The following is an 18,402-nucleotide window of genomic DNA, read 5'->3' as shown; positions in this document are numbered from 1 at the left end:
TTCCTGGCAGCAACAGAAGAAAATGAAGTGAGTGACAAGCCTATGCTACAATAGCTTGTGGCATGGTGGCTTTAATGAGGGCTACATATGTTTTGTAACCCCCCCCCCGCCCCAAAAAAAAAAAGTCAACTGATATACTGAGTGTTATCCAGTACTTTGTCGACAAGTAGTGCTGGAGGGTCACAGTGGCTCCCACACCAATAAAGTGGATTAAAAATAGTCAGGCTTGTCATTTTGTTAAAAAATAATTACAAATTGCCCTCTCTCCCATCACCCCTACCACTGAATCTGGAATTCATATCTGGTTTATTAGTGAAGAACTAGGCTTGAACATAAGCAAAACCAATCACATAATCTGCAAATGTCTCATCTACTGCAGTTAAAGAGTCCACCTTTATGTCCTTGTACTCCTAGTGTCTTATGAATACTGCCAGAGGTTAGGCTGCATTTTCTCCATGTTACTGATCTTGTGTCTCAGCTCTGTAGTCTGGTATTAGGAGGGTCAGACATCTCTCTCAAGGCTTGCTTTACAGTATTACTCGTGAAAATTCAATTCAAATGAGCTAGTTTACTAACAGTACATTAAAGCTAACAAATCATATCTAAATTCATTATTAAGACCAAACATTTGTGCATTTTAGATTTTAATGCCCACTGGAATTTGCCTATTCTTCCAATATTTGGTCAATGCAAAGAAGTGAATGAGTGCTCTGTCTCAACGTTGTAACATTCCTATCAGCCTGAAAGAGATTTAGTAACCTCTATGGTTGACTAATAAGGCAAGGACTCTAGTAATGCGAGTCTGAGCGAGGTAAATGTGTCTAGCTTGTTGAAAGAGCTCACAGCTGAAAGAGTAAATGAATGAAAATCTAGAAGTTTAATAACCCAAGTCTTCAAAACAAATAAATCAAAACAGAGTAAATCAGTGAAAAACAAAATCTAGACTGTAGAAGCAAAAATTATGCCGAATGAGCTCCAAAAATCTCCCCCCGTGTCCTGTTTTCAAGTATCTCTATAAAGAAAGCTTTATTACACTGACCTATACTAAACTGACCCAGCCTGTTTTCCATGCCATCCTAACAGACCATAGGCAAACACTCAGAAAAAAGGTAATTAACAAAGGCAGCTTTCATGCCGTAGAGTCCTGATGATTTTCTGAATTTTATCCTTTGCTTAAGTGCAGCCTACACTCAGTCAAAGCAGCTCACTCAGGCAAAGGTATCTGCAAAATTGGAATTTACTGATGTCAGGAAACTCAATGTGCTGGTGCATTTCTGAAATCTGTAAGCATCTGCTTGAAATGGAGAAAAGTTAAGAATATAAATACAGGAAACGACAACTCAGAGAAAACAAACTGGTCTTAAAACCACTCCGACCGACATACAGTACTAGTGGTGAATTTCCTTCAACACAGCATCAGTCAGGATAGTGGGGGAGAGGTTGCTGCTTAGATCACTACAATACCCTGCTTGCCAAAAGGGATTATTACAACAGGCAGCAGACACACACACTGCTGCTGAAGCTCTTAAAACTTTGCCCATCTTGATAATGACTTAGACGCCAATTAATGACCGACATTATTCAAGAGCACCAAGCAGCTAGTGGTGACTACTCAGAATATTTAAAAAAAAACGTTTGCCAACATAAAGTTGATCATGCTCACTATGATACACAATAGTTCCTTTTAAAATTGTTAAATACACTACATTTTAAAGATAACAGTTTGGGATATATTGCCATCTTCACTAAGACAAACAAAAACTGTTACATTAATTTAAAATTACCTTTTATTTTTCACAAGTTTTTAAACACATTGTGCACTCCGGCACCTTAGGTTCCTTGGTTTAGAGTTTGCTTCAAGTTTCTTTAAATTACAAACAGTAGATACAGTAGGAATATTTAAAACTGATTCCTTTAAAATAAATGGTAAGTCAAACCTCTTAGGTTTAAAAGAAAGACTTCACCAATTTCATTTTCCTGATACAAAATTCAAGTAATTTTAAACAGAAAATTGTGTTTACAAAACATCCTGATATTAAAATTTAGCAGAGTTCTGAAAATAGAATTTAAATTTCCAGTATCAACCTGGTGCAACTATACATTACAAAAATAGCTCATTTTAATTGAAGAACACTTGGTAAAGAGAAGTAACCTTAATGGGACAAGTTCTTCTTTAGAACACATACTTGCAGTTCTTGATAAAGCCATTTAAAAAAAAAAAACGTATTCAATCTATTCCTCAAACTTTGCAATGCATATATTCTTTAGGAGGATATAGATGTTGATATTTAATATAAACTAAGTATTTTAAAAAGTTTTACTGGGGTGTTGCCAAAGTGCACATCAGCACACAAAATATGCTTTCACTTAAAGCCAAAATTTGTGTGCAATTCTGCTAGGCTATGGGATTCACTTGATGCTAATTCTATATGTGGTTCTTCTATTGGTAGTTATAAAATATGCACAACACACAACTTCATCTGCATCATTTTACTGAATGAAAACCACAAGAGAAGATTTGGAGATAATTTTGTATCTGGGAATTTTTCATAACAGAAAAAAAATATTTTAAAATGCATTTCTATTTTCCCTCCCCGCCCCACCTTTCAAGACAGCAGCGTACAAAAATAAACAGAGCATTTTTACTTTGTGACGTAAGGCTCAGAGCAGACATTTGGAAGTGTCCAACATTTTTTAAAGTTGTTTTTTCAATCTTTTAGCTCAAAGTAAATCTGCTGTCTAGAGGAAGTAAATTAAAGTTTCTTTTATCACCATCTTCTGGGAGGAAAACTATAAATAAGAGTTTATGTCATAAAGAACCAACCACTGGTTTTGAAGAGGCAGGAAAATAAAGTTAGGGATCAATAAATGATACTGCAATGTATCTTGTTCCATTTAAAATGGGAAGTCCTTCGTGTAAATGAGTAAGTCTTCCTGGATGCATGAAGCTCCATCCTTTCCTGGGTGACTCAATGGAACAGTTGTATCTAATAAATTTACATCCACCTCCCTGTTACAAAAAATCAGAAGACAGATTTCTTAGCTTGGGTTATAATTGCATTTTTCCTTTTGTCCAACAATCAGAATGTTTTATTGTTATTAACAGATACTTAACATCAGAAGTTCTCTATCCATACTAGTAAGGCATACTTCTTAAGGAAGGTTTCCTTTGCAGCAATACATGTGGCACCACCACCTGGTAATAGGGATTTCAGTCCCTTTTATTTTGGTAACCACTGCAGAGCAGCTCCTTTGCACAGTCTTAGTGGTATATTGTTTCCAACCAATCAGCCATTCGGTAACATTACTGTAGATGACAGACTAGTTAATCACCCTTTCTAGGCCTTGACTCAGGACAGCACGTTAGCCCATGATCAAGTGTTTTCCTTTATCAGGGGTCTAGAGCCAAAGCATCATTCCTCAAGATAGCAGTTTTGAAAATAATCTAAATAATTTAAGTATAGGAATGGAAAAATACACTGCATGCCTTGATGGTCAAAATGGAACAAGTTGTTCTACCTGTGGATGAGTTAATATGATCCAGAGCCAGATTCTACCACCAGCAACACATTGCTATGTGTGCTGCATGTCTTCTCCTCTTACACAGGGTCCTAACCACGTCTATTTGGACCCAAGCATGGAAATGATTTAGATAAATTGAAGAGCAGCAATATTTAGTGAAATGACTATTGCTTACCTGAAAATCTTCTCCTCCTTTGTTGAGAGCAATGTTGATGGTAAACGTAGAAGAGTCATGATGAGGTCTGAGGGAACGCTGTCTGTCCGTAGTGTACTTTACAACAAAATTCAGCATGGCATATCCCTGAAATAAATGTGTAGCAATCAAAAGGATTTCTCATCAGTGTGTGAATTTCGAAATCAAATACGTGCTTATTCGTGGGAGCTGAATTTTAAAAGCTACTCACTGGCAAATGTTCGTGCTTCAAGTCCGAAACAGTTACAACATTGGATTTATCTTACCCATCACGACAAAGCAACACAGCTCAAGTCTGGAATATTTTCAATCAACACACAAAAGTAACAATTTTTTTTAAATATATAATAAATAAAACTGAGAAAAGTGTAGCCTCCTCTAAAATATTTCATGAGCAAGAAGATTCTGGGATTAATCTCATAAATCATTCCCTACAAATTAACCACTCAACTCAACTATTCACCTATAATAATTTTAAAAGTTTACCTTTGTATAATAGCCAGCAAAGACTTTTAGTGTTACTGGTGCAATGAACTCTCTAATGAAATGTAGCCATTCACCATCCAGCCCGATTTGCTTCATGTGAATATCATCAGTTGGGACATTTTCATAACCTCCAGATATACGACTATCCTAAAAACCAGAAGGGCCTCAAAAATGTGGGTTTTTTCAGTACTTATATAATATAGGTTTTAATTTATTTGAAAACTGCAGGCATATAGAATAAAACAAAGGCAATAAAAGTATCATGTTTAACTAAGTTTTCAGTAGTTGCAGACTACACCACCCAGTGCACTTTCTAATGAAGCATTTATTTAAAACATTAAAGTACATGAAGACCTGCTAGAAAACAAGTACTAGTTTTGTTTACAAGAGGTGACACTTACACGATGTTTTCCTCCAGACCACTGTCCATAATGTTCCATTTCCTCTACCAGTTCATCACAGGCAGTCTCCGAAAATATGGGAAACCAATACACATCTGGGCATGGCTATAAAAAAACCCCACACCATTGTTTTAGAAGTCATATTTATTACTCCAGTAATTTTTAAACAGTTTTTAAAAAAGAGCTAGGTAGATCAATAAAATAGTGCCACTATTTCCACTAAGTCAGAATTCAGATATATTAAAGTAATGAAGAAATTCCTGATTTGTAGCTGCATTTTCACTGAAGGTGGCAAAAACTAACAACCAGTGAAATACATTGTGTCTTCGTTTCACTCTAAAGGGTTATGTATTGTGCTTAGCTTGTGTTCCTGCTGGGAAAAAATGAGTTACAATTACTTTAAGCTCACCTTCATTCATAAAGCATTTTTAGAAATACAGGAGAAAAAAAATTCATCTATAAGATCTAGGATTGTCGTCATCTAAAACATGCAGATCTTTGAAGAAATTATCTTTGGAAGGCAAAACCTGCATAGAATCGTAGGACTGGAAGGGACCTCAAGAGGTCTTCTAGTCCAGTCTCCTGCACTCAAGGCAGGACTAAGTATTATAGACCATCCCTGACAGGCGTTTGTCTAACCTGCCCTTAAAAATCTCTAATGATGGAGATTCCACAACCTACCTAGGCAATTTATTCCATTGCTTAACTATCCTGACAGGAAGTTTTTCCCTAATGTTCAACCTAAATTGTCCTTGCTGCAATTTAAGCCCTTTGCTTCTTGTCCTATCCTCAGAGGTTAAGGAGAACAATTTTTCTCCCTCTTCCTTATAACAACCTTTTATGTACTTGAAAACTGTTATGTCCCCCTCTGAGTCTTCTCTTCTCCAGACTAAACAAACCCATTTTTTTTCCAATCTTCCCTCATAGGTCATGTTTTCTAGACCTTTTAATCATTTTTGTTACACTTCTCTGGACTTTCTCCAGTTTGTCCACATCTTTCCTGAAACGTGGCACCCAGAACTCGACACAATACTCCAGTTCAGGCCTAATCAGCACAGCGTAGAGCAGAAAAATGACTGTGTGTGTCTTGCCTACAACACTCCTGAGGATACATCCCACAATGATATTTGCTTTTTTTTTTTTTTTTGGGGGGGGGGGGGGGGGGACGGGACGGACACAACAGTGTTACACTGTTGACTCATTTAGCCTGTGATCTACTATGACCCCTGTCATAAATATAAAGGGAAGGGTAAACCCCTTTGAAATCCCTCCTGGCCAGGGGAAAGCTCCTCTCACCTGTAAAGGGTTAAGAAGCTAAAGGTAACCTCGCTGGCACCTGACCAAAATGACCAATGAGGAGACAAGATACTTTCAAAAGCTGGGAGGAGGGAGAGGAACAAAGGGTCTCTCTGTAGTCGTCTTGGCCGGGGACAGAACAGGAATGGAGTCTTAGAACTTTTAGTAAGTAATCTAGCTAGGTATGTGTTAGATTATGATTTCTTTAAATGGCTGAGAAAAGAATTGTGCTGAATAGAATAACTATTTCTGTCTGTGTATCTTTTTTGTAACTTAAGGTTTTGCCTAGAGGGGTTCTCTATGTTTTTGAATCTAATTACCCTGTAAGATATATACCATCCTGATTTTACAGGGGGGATTTCTTTATTTCTATTTACTTCTATTTTTTATTAAAAGTCTTCTTGTAAAACACTGAATGCTTTTTCATTGTTTTCAGATCCAAGGGTTTGGGTTTGTGATCACCTATGCAAATTGGTGAGGCTTTTTATCCAACATTTCCCAGGAAAGGGGGGGGTGCAAGTGTTGGGAGGATTGTTCATTGTTCTTAAGATCCAAGGGTCTGGGTCTGTAGTCACCTAGGCAAATTGGTGAGGCTTTTTACCAAACCTTGTCCAGGAAGTGGGGTGCAAGGTTTTGGGAAGTATTTTGGGGGGAAGGACGCATCCAAACAGCTCTTCCCCAGTAACCAGTATTAGTTTGGTGGTGGTAGCGGCCATTCCAAGGATAACGGGGGTAATATTTTGTACCTTGGGGAAGTTTTGACCTAAGCTGGTAAAGATAAGCTTAGGAGGTTTTTCATGCAGGTCCCCACATCTGTACCCTAGAGTTCAGAGTGGGGGAGGAACCTTGACAACCCCCTAGATCCTTTTCCACAGTACTCCTTTCTAGGCAGTCATTTCCTGTTTTATGTGTATGCAATTGATTGTTCCTTCCTAAGTGGAGCTACTTTGTATTTGTCCTTATTGAATTTCCTCCTACTTACTTCAGACCATTTCTCCAATTTGTCCAGATGATTTTGAATTTTAAACCTGTCCTCCAAAGTACTTGCAACCCCTCCCAGCTTGGTATCATCTGCAAATTTTATAAGTGTACTCTCTATGCCATTATTTAAATCACTGATAAAGATATTGAACTGAACAAGACCAACAACTGATCTCTGCGGGACCCCACTTGACATGCCTTTCCAGCTTGACTGTGCACCACTGATAACTACTCTCCGAGAACGGTTTTCCAAGCAGTTTTGCACCCACCTTATAGTAGCTCCATCAGGGTTGTATTTGCCTAGTTTGTTTAGGAGAAGATCATGCAAGACGGTATCAAAAGCCTTTCTAAAGTCAAAATATACCACATTACTGCTTCCCTCTATTCAGAAGGCCTTTTACCCTGTCAAAGAAAGCTATTATGTTAGCTTGACATGATTTGTTCTTGACAAATCCATGCTGACTGTAATTTACCAGCTTATTATATTCTGGGTGTGCGCAAATTGATTGCTTAATTATTTGCTCCATTATCTTCCCAGACACTGAAGTTAAGCTGACTGGTCTGTAATTCCACGGGTTGTCCTGATTTCCCTTTTATAGATTGGCACTATATTTGCCCCCTTTTCCAGTCCTCTGGAATCTCTCCCATCTTCCATGACTTTTCGAAGATAACTGCTAATGGCTCAGATATCTTCTCAATGATCTCAAGTATTCTAGGATGTATTTCATCAGGCCCTGGTGACTTGAAGCCATCTAACTTGTCTAAGTAATTTTTAATTTGTTCTTTCCCTATTTCAGCCTCTGATCCTACCACATTTTCACTGGCATTCACTATGTTAGATGTCCAATCGCTACTAAACAGTTTTGTGAAAACTGAAACAAAAAAAGTCATTTAGTCCATCTGCCATTTCCGCATTGAGTAATAGGCCTACCCTGTCCTTGGTCTTCCTCTGCTTCTAATGTATTTGTAGAATGCTTTCTGGTGACTCTTTAGGTCTCTAGCTAGTTTAGTCTCATTTTGTGCCTAGGGCTTTCTAATTTTGTCCCCACATGCTTGTGTTATTTGTTTATATTCATCCTTTGTAATATGACCTAGTTTCCACTTTTTTGTAGGACTCTTTTTTGTTTCAGATCATTGAAGTCAGAGTGGTCTCTTACCGTACTTCCTATCTTTCCTGCACAGTGGGATAGTTTGCTCTTGTGCCCTTAATAATATCGCTTTGAAAAACTGCCAGCTCTCGAACTATTTTTCCTTTAGACTTGCTTCCTATGGGATCTTACCTACCAGCTCCCTGAGTTTGCTAAAGTCTGCCTTCTTGCAATCCATTATCTTTGTGTTGTGTTCCCTCCTACCATTCCTTAGAATCATGAACTCTATCATTTCATGATCACTTTCATCCAAGATGCCTTCCACTTTCAAATTCTTAACGAGTTCCTCTCTATTTGTCAAAATCAAATCTAGAACAGCCTCTCCCCTAGTGGCTTTCTCCACCTTCTAGAATAAGAACTTGTTGGATAATCCATGCCCTGCTGTGTTATTTCTCCAAGAGACATTTGGGTAGTTGAAGTCCCCCCCATCACCACTAAGTCCTGTGCTTTGGATGATTTTGTTAGTTGTTTATAAAAAGCCTCATCCACCAATTCTTCTTAGTTAGGCGGTCTGAAGTAGACCCCTACCATGTGTGAATCAGGGATATTTTAAGAAGAAAAGGAGTAATTGTGGCACCTTAGAGACTAACCAATTTATTAGAGCATAAGCTTTCGTGAGCTACAGCTCACTTCACTTCTGATGAAGTGAGCTGTAGCTCACGAAAGCTTATGCTCTAATAAATTGGTTAGTCTCTAAGGTGCCACAATTACTCCTTTTCTTTTTGCGAATACAGACTAACACGGCTGTTACTCTGAAACCGGATATTTTAAGGGGTCTTTCCTCTGATGCCAAGTACCCACCCTAATATATGGTATCTGCAATGAGCATTGCTTTGGGAGTTCCTATTATCTAGACCAACTAAAGGTTTGTAAGATAGGGAATTTTAGTTACTTTAGTTTGATTTCTCTTAGGTATTCGTGGTAAAACTTCTCCCTTCCACTGCTGCCCTTTAGAGGGCTCAGAGACAGTTACGCACTAATGTGAAGAAGACATGAGAGGAAGATTATTTTGCCCTGGTCTCTCAGCACATCATTATTGACCTTGGACAGCTACCCACTACACATTCTCCTTTTTACAATTTTGTCCATCATACTTTTTTGGGGTGATTACTCAGGGCTGGATCCTGCCCACTCGCACTCACACTAAGCAGTACCTTGCTCCCGAAGTACTCCTGTTGATTACAGTGGAACTACTCACAGAGTAAGGCAATACTCAGCACATATAAGGATGACCGAATCAGGAGCAGCGAGAAGTTTTACAGACAGGGAAGATCCTTGCAGTGGAGTGCTCTGGCAAAACAAATGCTCTTTTAGGACACAGGTCTCAAAATGTGTGGATTTTTCTTAGTTCCACCTGCTGGGATGTTAACCAGTGTCCAGTTTCATTTAGTAGGGACTAGGACCTTTCATTTAGTAGGGACTAGGACAAAGCAATTTATCAGGGATAAATTTTTACCCAAAAGTTAACCCTAAACCCACCTACTCCCAGTCCCATGTTCAATGATAAAGTCCTGCATTGTATGCTCGCACTCCCTCCACTTAACACTGTTGGGTAAAGAGCACTAAATCTCTCTCTCTCTCACACACACACACACACACGTATGTATCCGGCTCCACCTCTTCAAGTTTATAAATATATATTCCTATTCTACAAAACAACACAGCAGTTGTCTTCAATTCCCAACCGCTCTTGCTGGTGTTCTGAATTTCAAGCTATGCTGACAGTGGCTTGACGACAAATGAGAAGATATGGTGGAAGTTTGCATGCTTGAATTGCCACGTCAATCAATCCCATCTTCCTTAGTTTGTTTTATTTGGACTCCCCAGCTCATCAGCATGGATTTTAGGACTGCCTGATAAATTACATTTTAGTTAGGTCTAGTCTGAAGTCTGCCAACTTGACAGTATGTATTCAAGTTTGGTTTGGCATAAATGTCCATATTCATTTTCCCATCATTCTGGACCACTCTTTCCCCCCCCCCCCCCTCCCCATAAGCATCCCTAACTCTTTACAGTTTGCAAGTGTATACTGAGGGTGGACTTGTCAAAAGCACTCAGCACTAACTCCCACTGACTTCAATTAGTCTAGAGCTAGGCCAATGCTGAAAGCCCGCCCTAGCTACCCATGCACTCATAAAAACCCTCCGACACATCGTCATTAAATAGAAACTCCACGTGCCAAACATCTGCAATGCTGAAAATCAACCCAAACATTGCCCATTATCAACTTCGATGGTAAAATCCTGGCCTCACTGAAATTAGTGGGAGTTTTTCTATTGACATCAATAGGGCCAGGGTTTCATCTCCAGCACCAACCTAGTGATTAGTGTCAACTTCTCGGGAATAAAAGACTGAAAGTTTACATTATAATCAGTTCTGCCATCATCCATGCTACTTGGACATTTTCACTGTTGTCTGGTAAAGTGATCTTTATTTTAAAATAATTTGTATAAGGTCACTACAAGTGTATGTGAAACAACTTGGCATTGCGAAACAGCCAAGGAATCGACAGGGTTTCTGTTTTGTTTTTTTAAGCAGACTAAATACAAGGATCAAACAATTCTGAGGTGCAAATGCTTAGCATTTGGCACTAAAATCACTGCACAGTGGGATCTATTTGTTACAAAGAAGGGAATAAAGAATACATTTTCCAATTGAAACAACTGGGGGAATTTAAATAAAGGGGTGGAACAGAAAGTGAAATTTCACCAGAACGTTGGGATTGACACACTTCCTCTTGCAGCAAGTTCCATGGGGATCTCTTTTGATCTCAAGTACTCTTCACATCAGCTGTAAGTCTCACTCAGAAAAGAGTCCTTCCAACAGCACTTAGCATCACATGGGGTACTGACTCAGTAGCCACTCAGAGGAAGGAGTGCCTCCTACCTAACAAATTCTGGCCACCACTTCTTGCTGCACCTCAGTTTTCCTTGGACACCTCCCATCCAACTACTGAAAAGGATGAACCGTGTGAAGCTTAGCAGCAGAGAAAGTTCCACAATGCAAAATTCAGTTCTGTGGCCATTCCTCAAAATCTCTAATTTTGTGAGGTACTAACTTCCATTTTGTTTTAGGTGCATATACATGCTGAGATCTAACAAGATCACAGCTCAATGTGATACAACAGTCAAAGCATTTATTCTATGCCAGTTCATTGAACCAAAACTTAGATAATTTTTTGTCTCTCTCATTTTAATAGTATTAATACTAACCTGTTCCACTAGATTTTCAGTGAAGATCTTTGAGTAGTTGGGATTTATATAGGTTTCCTTCCAGTCCTGAAAAGAATGATTTGAACAGATTAAACAGCTCACTTATTTCCTTTTTTAAAATGCACAACAAAAAATATAGAAATTAAAAATGAATTTTACTACTCTGCAAATTCCTTTGATTTCTTCCATTCAAATCATTAGAAACAATTAAAGATGTTATTCTATCTGTAAATTAACTCTTGATTCTATTATCTCAGGAAACATTTTGGGATATATGGGTCCATTTTTGACTCAGGCATGCATTTCTTTTTCCAGATTATGAGTCATATTTTATATGATATGCGGATACTGAATTTATTATTATGTGTGCGCCTCTCAGTAATATTTGCCAATATATAGTAACCACAAAAAGTTATAATTTTCCATATGGTCATATAATGATTTCTAAAACCTATTAACAGTTTTATGCATAATGTGATATATACCACAGGATTTTCAAAAATCTGCCAGAGATCATTGTTGTAGTGGGAGGTATTGTAGTTGGCAGTTGAAATAAGTCTCCCAAATTCATGTCTGTTGGTAATGTACATAAAGACACCCTGTATCAAACAAAGAAGAAAAATGATGTTAGCAACACTGTGTAACAGTAAGAATGATATTCGGCTTTTAAAATTTTATATATATATCCCCAAAACACAGACATGTAGCTAAAATATGGTATATATAATTTATATTTTACCTATATATTTATGTCTCTCTCATACACGTTTTAACTACCTCTGGGTTTGTTTTTTAAGGAAATCTTTAAACTTTCACATGACTATTTCTGATCACAGCCTGTATTACTGATTCCTGAACATGTATTTCTACTATGATCCACATTAAAAAAGACACATTTGGTATCATTTGTTTTCTAATCAAATTAAGGCAACAAAATGTTTTGTAATAGTGCAAATATGCAATTGGAAAAGAAAAACAAATTTAATATCCTTTGTTTTTTTCTTCAGTAAGCCTAGAAAGACCATATATTAAAATGTTCAACCCTCCTGAAACACCGGTTTTCAAACAGAACTCTCACACAAATTAAACTGACAACAAAGTCTGGGGCTGGGGATTTTATCTGAAAAAAGCGAACAATTAGAAAAAAGGTTTAAGTACTGTCAGAACACCAAACACGCAAGTTCTGCGCTGCTTCAGAACATTTATTATTAAGTAATCCTTTTGGTGAATTGTCCTGAAAAAAAAATCTGAAAATACAATGCATGTTAGAATTATGATGAGGAATAAAGAATATATCAGTGATATAAAGACCAACAATTAAATGTGCTGCTACACTGGTTCATAAATAAAAGCTAGGATATCAACAGGGCTCCCTTGATTAGAATTAGTAGCAGAAAATATTTTTGTTTAAAAGAAATTGGGGTTTCTTTTAGTTTAACTGTTTTTCAGACCCAACCCCATTTTAGAAAGTTTTCTCCATTTTAGATTTGCACAACACAGAGCCATTCCCACTTGTTTGCTTGTATCTGGACCTCAGTTTTAGGTCTGAAAAAGTGTTAAATTGCCAGCATGATAAAACGTGTTAAACATGTACTCAGTTCTTGGCTCTTAACACATTAAATAGCTACAGCAAGGAAAATAAGGAGGGTCTGGCAAAAGTGGCTACCCAATGCTTATCACAAAAAGCTTTCCTATACAGGATACCCTGGGCCTGATTCACCACGTTGTTGCTCCAGTTTTATTCAGTGCAACTCTGATTTCAATAGAGTTACATCATAATAAATACGGAGAAACAAAAATGTCAATCAAGCCCTTTGAGAAGGTAACCTTAAGTTTATTCTGGCTTTAGAACGATTTTGTATTCTTGAAATGAGGAAATACTGCTAGTATTTCTAGGACCAGAAGCAACTTTTTAAGTGTGTCCACCACCCATGCAGTTGTAACACACCATTAGTGCTTGCTTTCTTTTCCCGAAACATGACATTGAAGTAATGGACACACTGAGACCAGTTCTTCAATAGGTCTAGCAATAGGACTATTCATGGGAGTAAGCACTGCAGAATTTTGCCCAATGGCTGCACAAACACAAGCTGTAGCAAAACTGAACAAAGACTTTACAAATAAGACAGGCTAGACAGGTCAGAGAAACTTTGCACTTTGTCTTTTTTTGTGATTTTGGGTAATATTCAGAGAGGTTTTGAATCGTTTAACCAGTTTCATTGTACTAATAATGCCAATAATTAAGCTGTAATGGCCTAAATCCTCAAAAAATGACTAGTGACATTGGTTATCTTGATTTCCAGGTGCCCAGATTCAGACATCTTAAAAGGAGCCTGATTTTCAGAGCATTAAGAGCTCTCACCATGAAAAATCAAGTTTTAAGATGTTTTGATTAGGCACCCCATATCACCAGTCACTTTTGAAAATGTAACTTAAGACTAAAGAGAAAGGTATAGCAACTTTTACTAAGGTAAGTGGAGAGAGGGGAAGGGTTTTCCTGTGGTAGAATGATACTGCATAATAGTAACAACTAATGAATAAAAAAAAGCAACACCTTTGGGGGTCTGAGCATATGGAATGTTTCCGAAGAAGGGGAGCCTTTTTCCCTTTGTAAACTCTAAAATGAAGGAGAAGCATCACATCAGTTGACCGATATGTGGTCTCTCTCTCTCTCTTTGTCAGAGATGTATTAGGTTTTAGGGTTCCACAGTTACATTAGGTAAATAACAGCCTTCGATCAAAAGCTGATATTCCAAAATAGCTTTTACGGGCAGCATGCATCTCCAAGCAAAGCTCCTATGTACATGTTAAAGCTGTATCCACCAGCCCCTTATCTGCTGCAATACAAAAACAAGCACGTACCAGACGGTCTCATAGCACAGGTTGAGAAAGAGAAAGAGAGAAGGCAATTCTCTGACGAGCCACAGAGTCAGATTAGTTTAACAGGAGCACATGGTAAGCACAAAGTGCAATAACTGCTGCTTAGAAGGTTGAAAACAAGAGTATGTTGATTGGGTTGTTCTGTAGAATGAGTACAAACAAATGAAATCATGCCTTGTTATGGAGGGAATAAAAAAATTATACTTGCCAACTTTTCTTGTTCAATTCAGCAAGTTATTTTTCAATGCTATACTGTCTGGAACTAGCTGTGGTTTACCTCTTATTTGTTTCTGTTCTGAAACTAGTGTAAATATCAGTACAAATATGGTTTTGCATATTTATACTCCTAATATAAATCAATCTTCATATTACTGACAGCATAATACAAGCAACACTAAATAGTATAACACCTTTAATAAGGGTATCATTCTGAAAATGGCTTAAAATAAGATTTGTATATTGCCAGCTTCAATCATTAACTTTAAGTATTCTCATTTAAACATAAAACAAAGTGTTCCACCTAACTTGTTATAAGTTCCAAATTGTGCAGATTAACTAAGACATTTCAAGACAAATGGAGATACTCAATGATAGCTGATATATTAACAAGGTGGCCACTGAGTCCGCCTTCATGTTATACAATTGTGCCAACAAGTAAGGTAATTTATAGTACCTATGAATTTTAACTGTATTTAAATAGAAATAAATATGCTGTCAGTGCACCAGTCCACTGGTCTTGATCAAAGCCAAATGCTTCCACTGTATTCTTTTCAATTATTAAAAAAAAAAAAACACCCACTAATGCCAGTATCCCACAAAAAATTGGCTAGTACTTGTAATTAGAAAGAAGTGAACACAATTCAAGATTACATACATACACCTGTAGCAAGCACGTTAAAAAAAAACAACTGCATGTACTATTTAAAAGCAAGCCATCCATCCATCCACCTTACCATTTCCCTGGCATTCCTGCAGAGTGCCATATCAGGATCCAACTTATCACGAACAAAATAGTTTCTCTCTCTCATCTCTGATCTGAGAGTCTGTCCTTTAATTAAGTATATATTAGCCATATAAGGGATATTCCAGACTCCTCTGTAAAAGAAGTCCAGGGGAAAAGGTTTAAGACTATGAAAACTGGAATGTATTGTACATTTTACAATTTGAACATCAGGATTTTATTATTTACTGAAAAGACCAGGCAAAGTTCAAGGCAATGATGTAAGGTTCCCAAGATATCTGAAAAGCTACAGCTGGACTTGAAGGGAGCATAAGCAGCAATTCAAATTTTATGAGCTTTTATCACGAAGAAAGTAATTCTACCAAATTCCTTAAAGTGGGTTTTAAATATATAAACACGTCCCTTTCCAGACTAGGTCAAGGCTATCAATTAAATTCCTTTATATTATAGCATTAAGTTACTCAGTGGGATGGAGAAAACTATTAAACAGATTTTATGTTCGTTTAAACACCCAACCGTAGCTTCTCGTAGACCGTCTGACTTCTTTACACTGATACCCGGTGAATGCAACAGGCCATAAATTTAATTCAGTTGAGCCAATATCAACAAATAGGCATCTCCATAGGACAATGCACTGCTCTACAAGTTTTCTGTTTCCCAGAGGCAGATCTATAAAACCAGTACATAACTGTAAAGGAGTATCAGCCCAATAAGACCTTTTCGAATTGCCAGGGTCAAGTAAAGGGCCATTGGCACATATGCAAATCAGGCCTCAGGTAGTTTAAAGTATGTTCATTTTGGGGAAAAGTTACTGTTTGTGAAATGAAAGTATTTCTCATCTGCTTTCACTTTAGTCTAACATTTCTGGGCTGTTATAAGGATGGAAAGTAGACAGCATATAATGGAACAAATACTGCTGTATCAAAAATGGTTATTAATTTTAATTTCAGCTGCTGATTAAATATTGTGCTTGTCCAGAAGAGATGAGGAAACACTTTACTTGTTACACATTTGATGAAGTGTCTCTAGATTATTTTTTGGCATAAATTCACAGTATAACTTCTTCAATTTTTGCAATTAATTACAGTTCATTTTCATAGCATAATCATATTCAGTACTGATGACCATCACTTATTAATTGCGTGTGTTGGGATAGTACCTAGGACCTCATTGTGCTGGGCACTGTGCCTTTCTATTCCAGGTTGCAGAAACAGAAAGTAATCCTGGATTATTGAAGAAATTCATGAACGTAACTGACATTAACGGTTCAGAAATTCTCTCTCTCTTTACATGAAAAATATTGGTATTTGCTGGGCAAGGAAAGAATATGTCACTAACTACTGTCCAATGATATCTGGTGTTAGTGATTAGTTTAAGTTAACTTACACTCTGTTCCCTTGGACAATATCCACATAATCTTCTGAGCGAGCATAATAGCCATCAGGGCTCAAAGCACCCCAAAAGTTGGACCATAGCTTCCCATGGCGAGTTACAAGTGGAGCAATTATCTTCCTGTAAAAACAAAATATTCCATAAGAAAATAAAACATGAACTTTGATTCTGCTAGCATTAAAATAGTTGTAATGGCTGCCTGTGAACATCTGCAGTGTATCGAAGGTGCCTCTCACTTCTGCACTTTTTGACAGAGCACCAGAATTGAAGGACCATCAAATCTAGAAGCAGCCATTCTACACTTGAGTTGAAGGGAAATATTTTCCATTAACTGCTAGTTTCCAAACTTCCAGCCACCCAAAGGTGAGAGCAACAGACAGGAATTTAGCTGCCATGCCCAGCATCGCTATAAATCATGGAGTTTTCAGGCAGAGGAAAATACTCTTGTCCTCTTTCTGCAGACAGAATGAGCACAAGTGGGCAGGCCTTTAACAAAAGCTTAGCTAAGGATTTTTTTGCAGAGGCAACAAAAACAAAAAATGAAAAAAGCAAAAAAAAAAGTAGAGGACTTTGATTACGGAAATTATTCCAAATGGAAAAATAACTCAGCAGACATTGAAAACAGGTGAGAAGGGAAATGTGAGGTGACTAGAAATGGAAGCAAAATAATGGAACTTCTTTTATAAGTGCTGTCCCCCCCTAGGCCTGTTTTGTGAAGCTTATGCTACTTCTGTCTGCACTATACTGGGTCCTAAACTTCTCTTTTACAAAAGCAACCAATTTCAGCGAAGAAATAATATAATCAAAACGACAAGCCAGCTACGCCTTTATCTACAACTCAGTCCTCATCATTAGGTAAATGCAAGTTTCCAACATATGGTGATGAAATTAATACTCTGCCTCTTTGTCTGACCCACCTGAAAAGCCTGGCATTACCACTCACGGCCAAATCCGGTGTACTTTACTCACATGGGAATTCACGGATTTTCATGAGTAAAGCAAGCAAGATTTGGCCCTAAAGCAGGAAAAAACCCAATATGAGCCGTGAATAGTAGTCAATATTGGATCTTTTCTGGAAATTGTGAAAAGCTAACAAATATTATTTGTATTCGTATTGGATGTCAACGTTTAGTTTGTTAAATAATTTCACAAGATACAAGACAATGAGAAACAGCTTGTAAGAGCAAAAACAACGATGTTCTATCTCCAAGAATAAATCTCTTTTTTTAAAACTCCAAATACTAAGACTGAAACAAGTGGGCTTTTTTTATGCCTGAATTGTACAATTTCTGATCAGTCAGTCTTGGAAATCCTGCTTCATTTAACAGAAAGCAATGACATCACACAGCTGTCTTCAGAATGATTTAGATTCTTGGATGTTCAGACTGGGAATTGCTGTTTGTGCATATTCTTCTATGCAACAGATTTTGTGAATGGTTAACTCCCATGCTTACTATAAAGAGTGATAATCAGTACATCTTCCTGGTCAACATGAGCTAGATTCACAAGAGGACTTAGGTGCCTAGCTTCCCCTTTAGTTGCCTAAATTTCAGAATCAGGCCCCATTGGGATTCACAAAACCCCCATCTAGTTGCTGCTGAACCCTGTAGGTGCCAAAACTTGCTTGACACCTACCTTTTTGTAGTAAAAGTTCCCTAGGTGCTTATGTTTCTGCCTCTGCACATGCATACTGCATCCTCACTCTGGGCATGCAGATGCCTAAGCCCCAGAGTGATTCCTCCACCTAACTGGCCTGCAGGGCCCAATCCAGTGAACATACTCCGTTCACCTACCTTTTTCACTTCAACATTTTCAAGTGAGAAAGTGTTTCCATTAACCAAATAATTAGGTCTGATTATTTTTCCCCACAGAACTCAGCATTCCATTAAAGCAGGTTTTTTTGGCAAACAAGCAGCCAAGATTAATTACA

The 18,402-nt window shown here is 37.6% G+C and overlaps 1 protein-coding gene across 7 annotated transcripts in view; it reads right to left on the bottom strand.

Annotated features, from left to right (window-relative positions):
* Positions 1 to 1,769: 1,769 nt before the first annotated feature.
* Positions 1,770 to 18,402, bottom strand: part of PLOD2 (procollagen-lysine,2-oxoglutarate 5-dioxygenase 2) — a 75,061-nt gene continuing 58,428 nt past the window's right edge. For 2 of the 7 annotated variants that reach the window (XM_073359747.2, XM_073359743.2), the window contains 9 exons: positions 16,467 to 16,592; positions 15,073 to 15,214; positions 13,794 to 13,856; positions 11,725 to 11,838; positions 11,240 to 11,305; positions 4,603 to 4,707; positions 4,202 to 4,348; positions 3,698 to 3,823; positions 1,770 to 3,010 (listed from right to left, as the gene is read on the bottom strand). In XM_073359747.2, the coding sequence (XP_073215848.1) occupies positions 2,855 to 3,010; positions 3,698 to 3,823; positions 4,202 to 4,348; positions 4,603 to 4,707; positions 11,240 to 11,305; positions 11,725 to 11,838; positions 13,794 to 13,856; positions 15,073 to 15,214; positions 16,467 to 16,592 (1,045 nt within the window). In that variant the 3' untranslated portion in view covers positions 1,770 to 2,854. Of the gene's footprint in view, positions 3,011 to 3,697; positions 4,011 to 4,201; positions 4,349 to 4,602; positions 4,708 to 8,751; positions 9,318 to 11,239; positions 11,306 to 11,724; positions 11,839 to 13,793; positions 13,857 to 15,072; positions 15,215 to 16,466; positions 16,593 to 18,402 lie in introns of those variants that run through there. The other 5 variants (XR_012160783.2, XM_073359746.2, XM_073359745.2 and 2 more) reach the window with 5 other exon arrangements.

This window comes from Lepidochelys kempii, chromosome 9, assembly GCF_965140285.1.
Source record: "Lepidochelys kempii isolate rLepKem1 chromosome 9, rLepKem1.hap1, whole genome shotgun sequence".
In the NCBI taxonomy this organism is placed as follows: domain Eukaryota; kingdom Metazoa; phylum Chordata; order Testudines; family Cheloniidae; genus Lepidochelys; species Lepidochelys kempii.
Note: the sequence above shows the minus strand (reverse complement) of the source record. Positions and strands in the feature narration are given on the sequence as shown.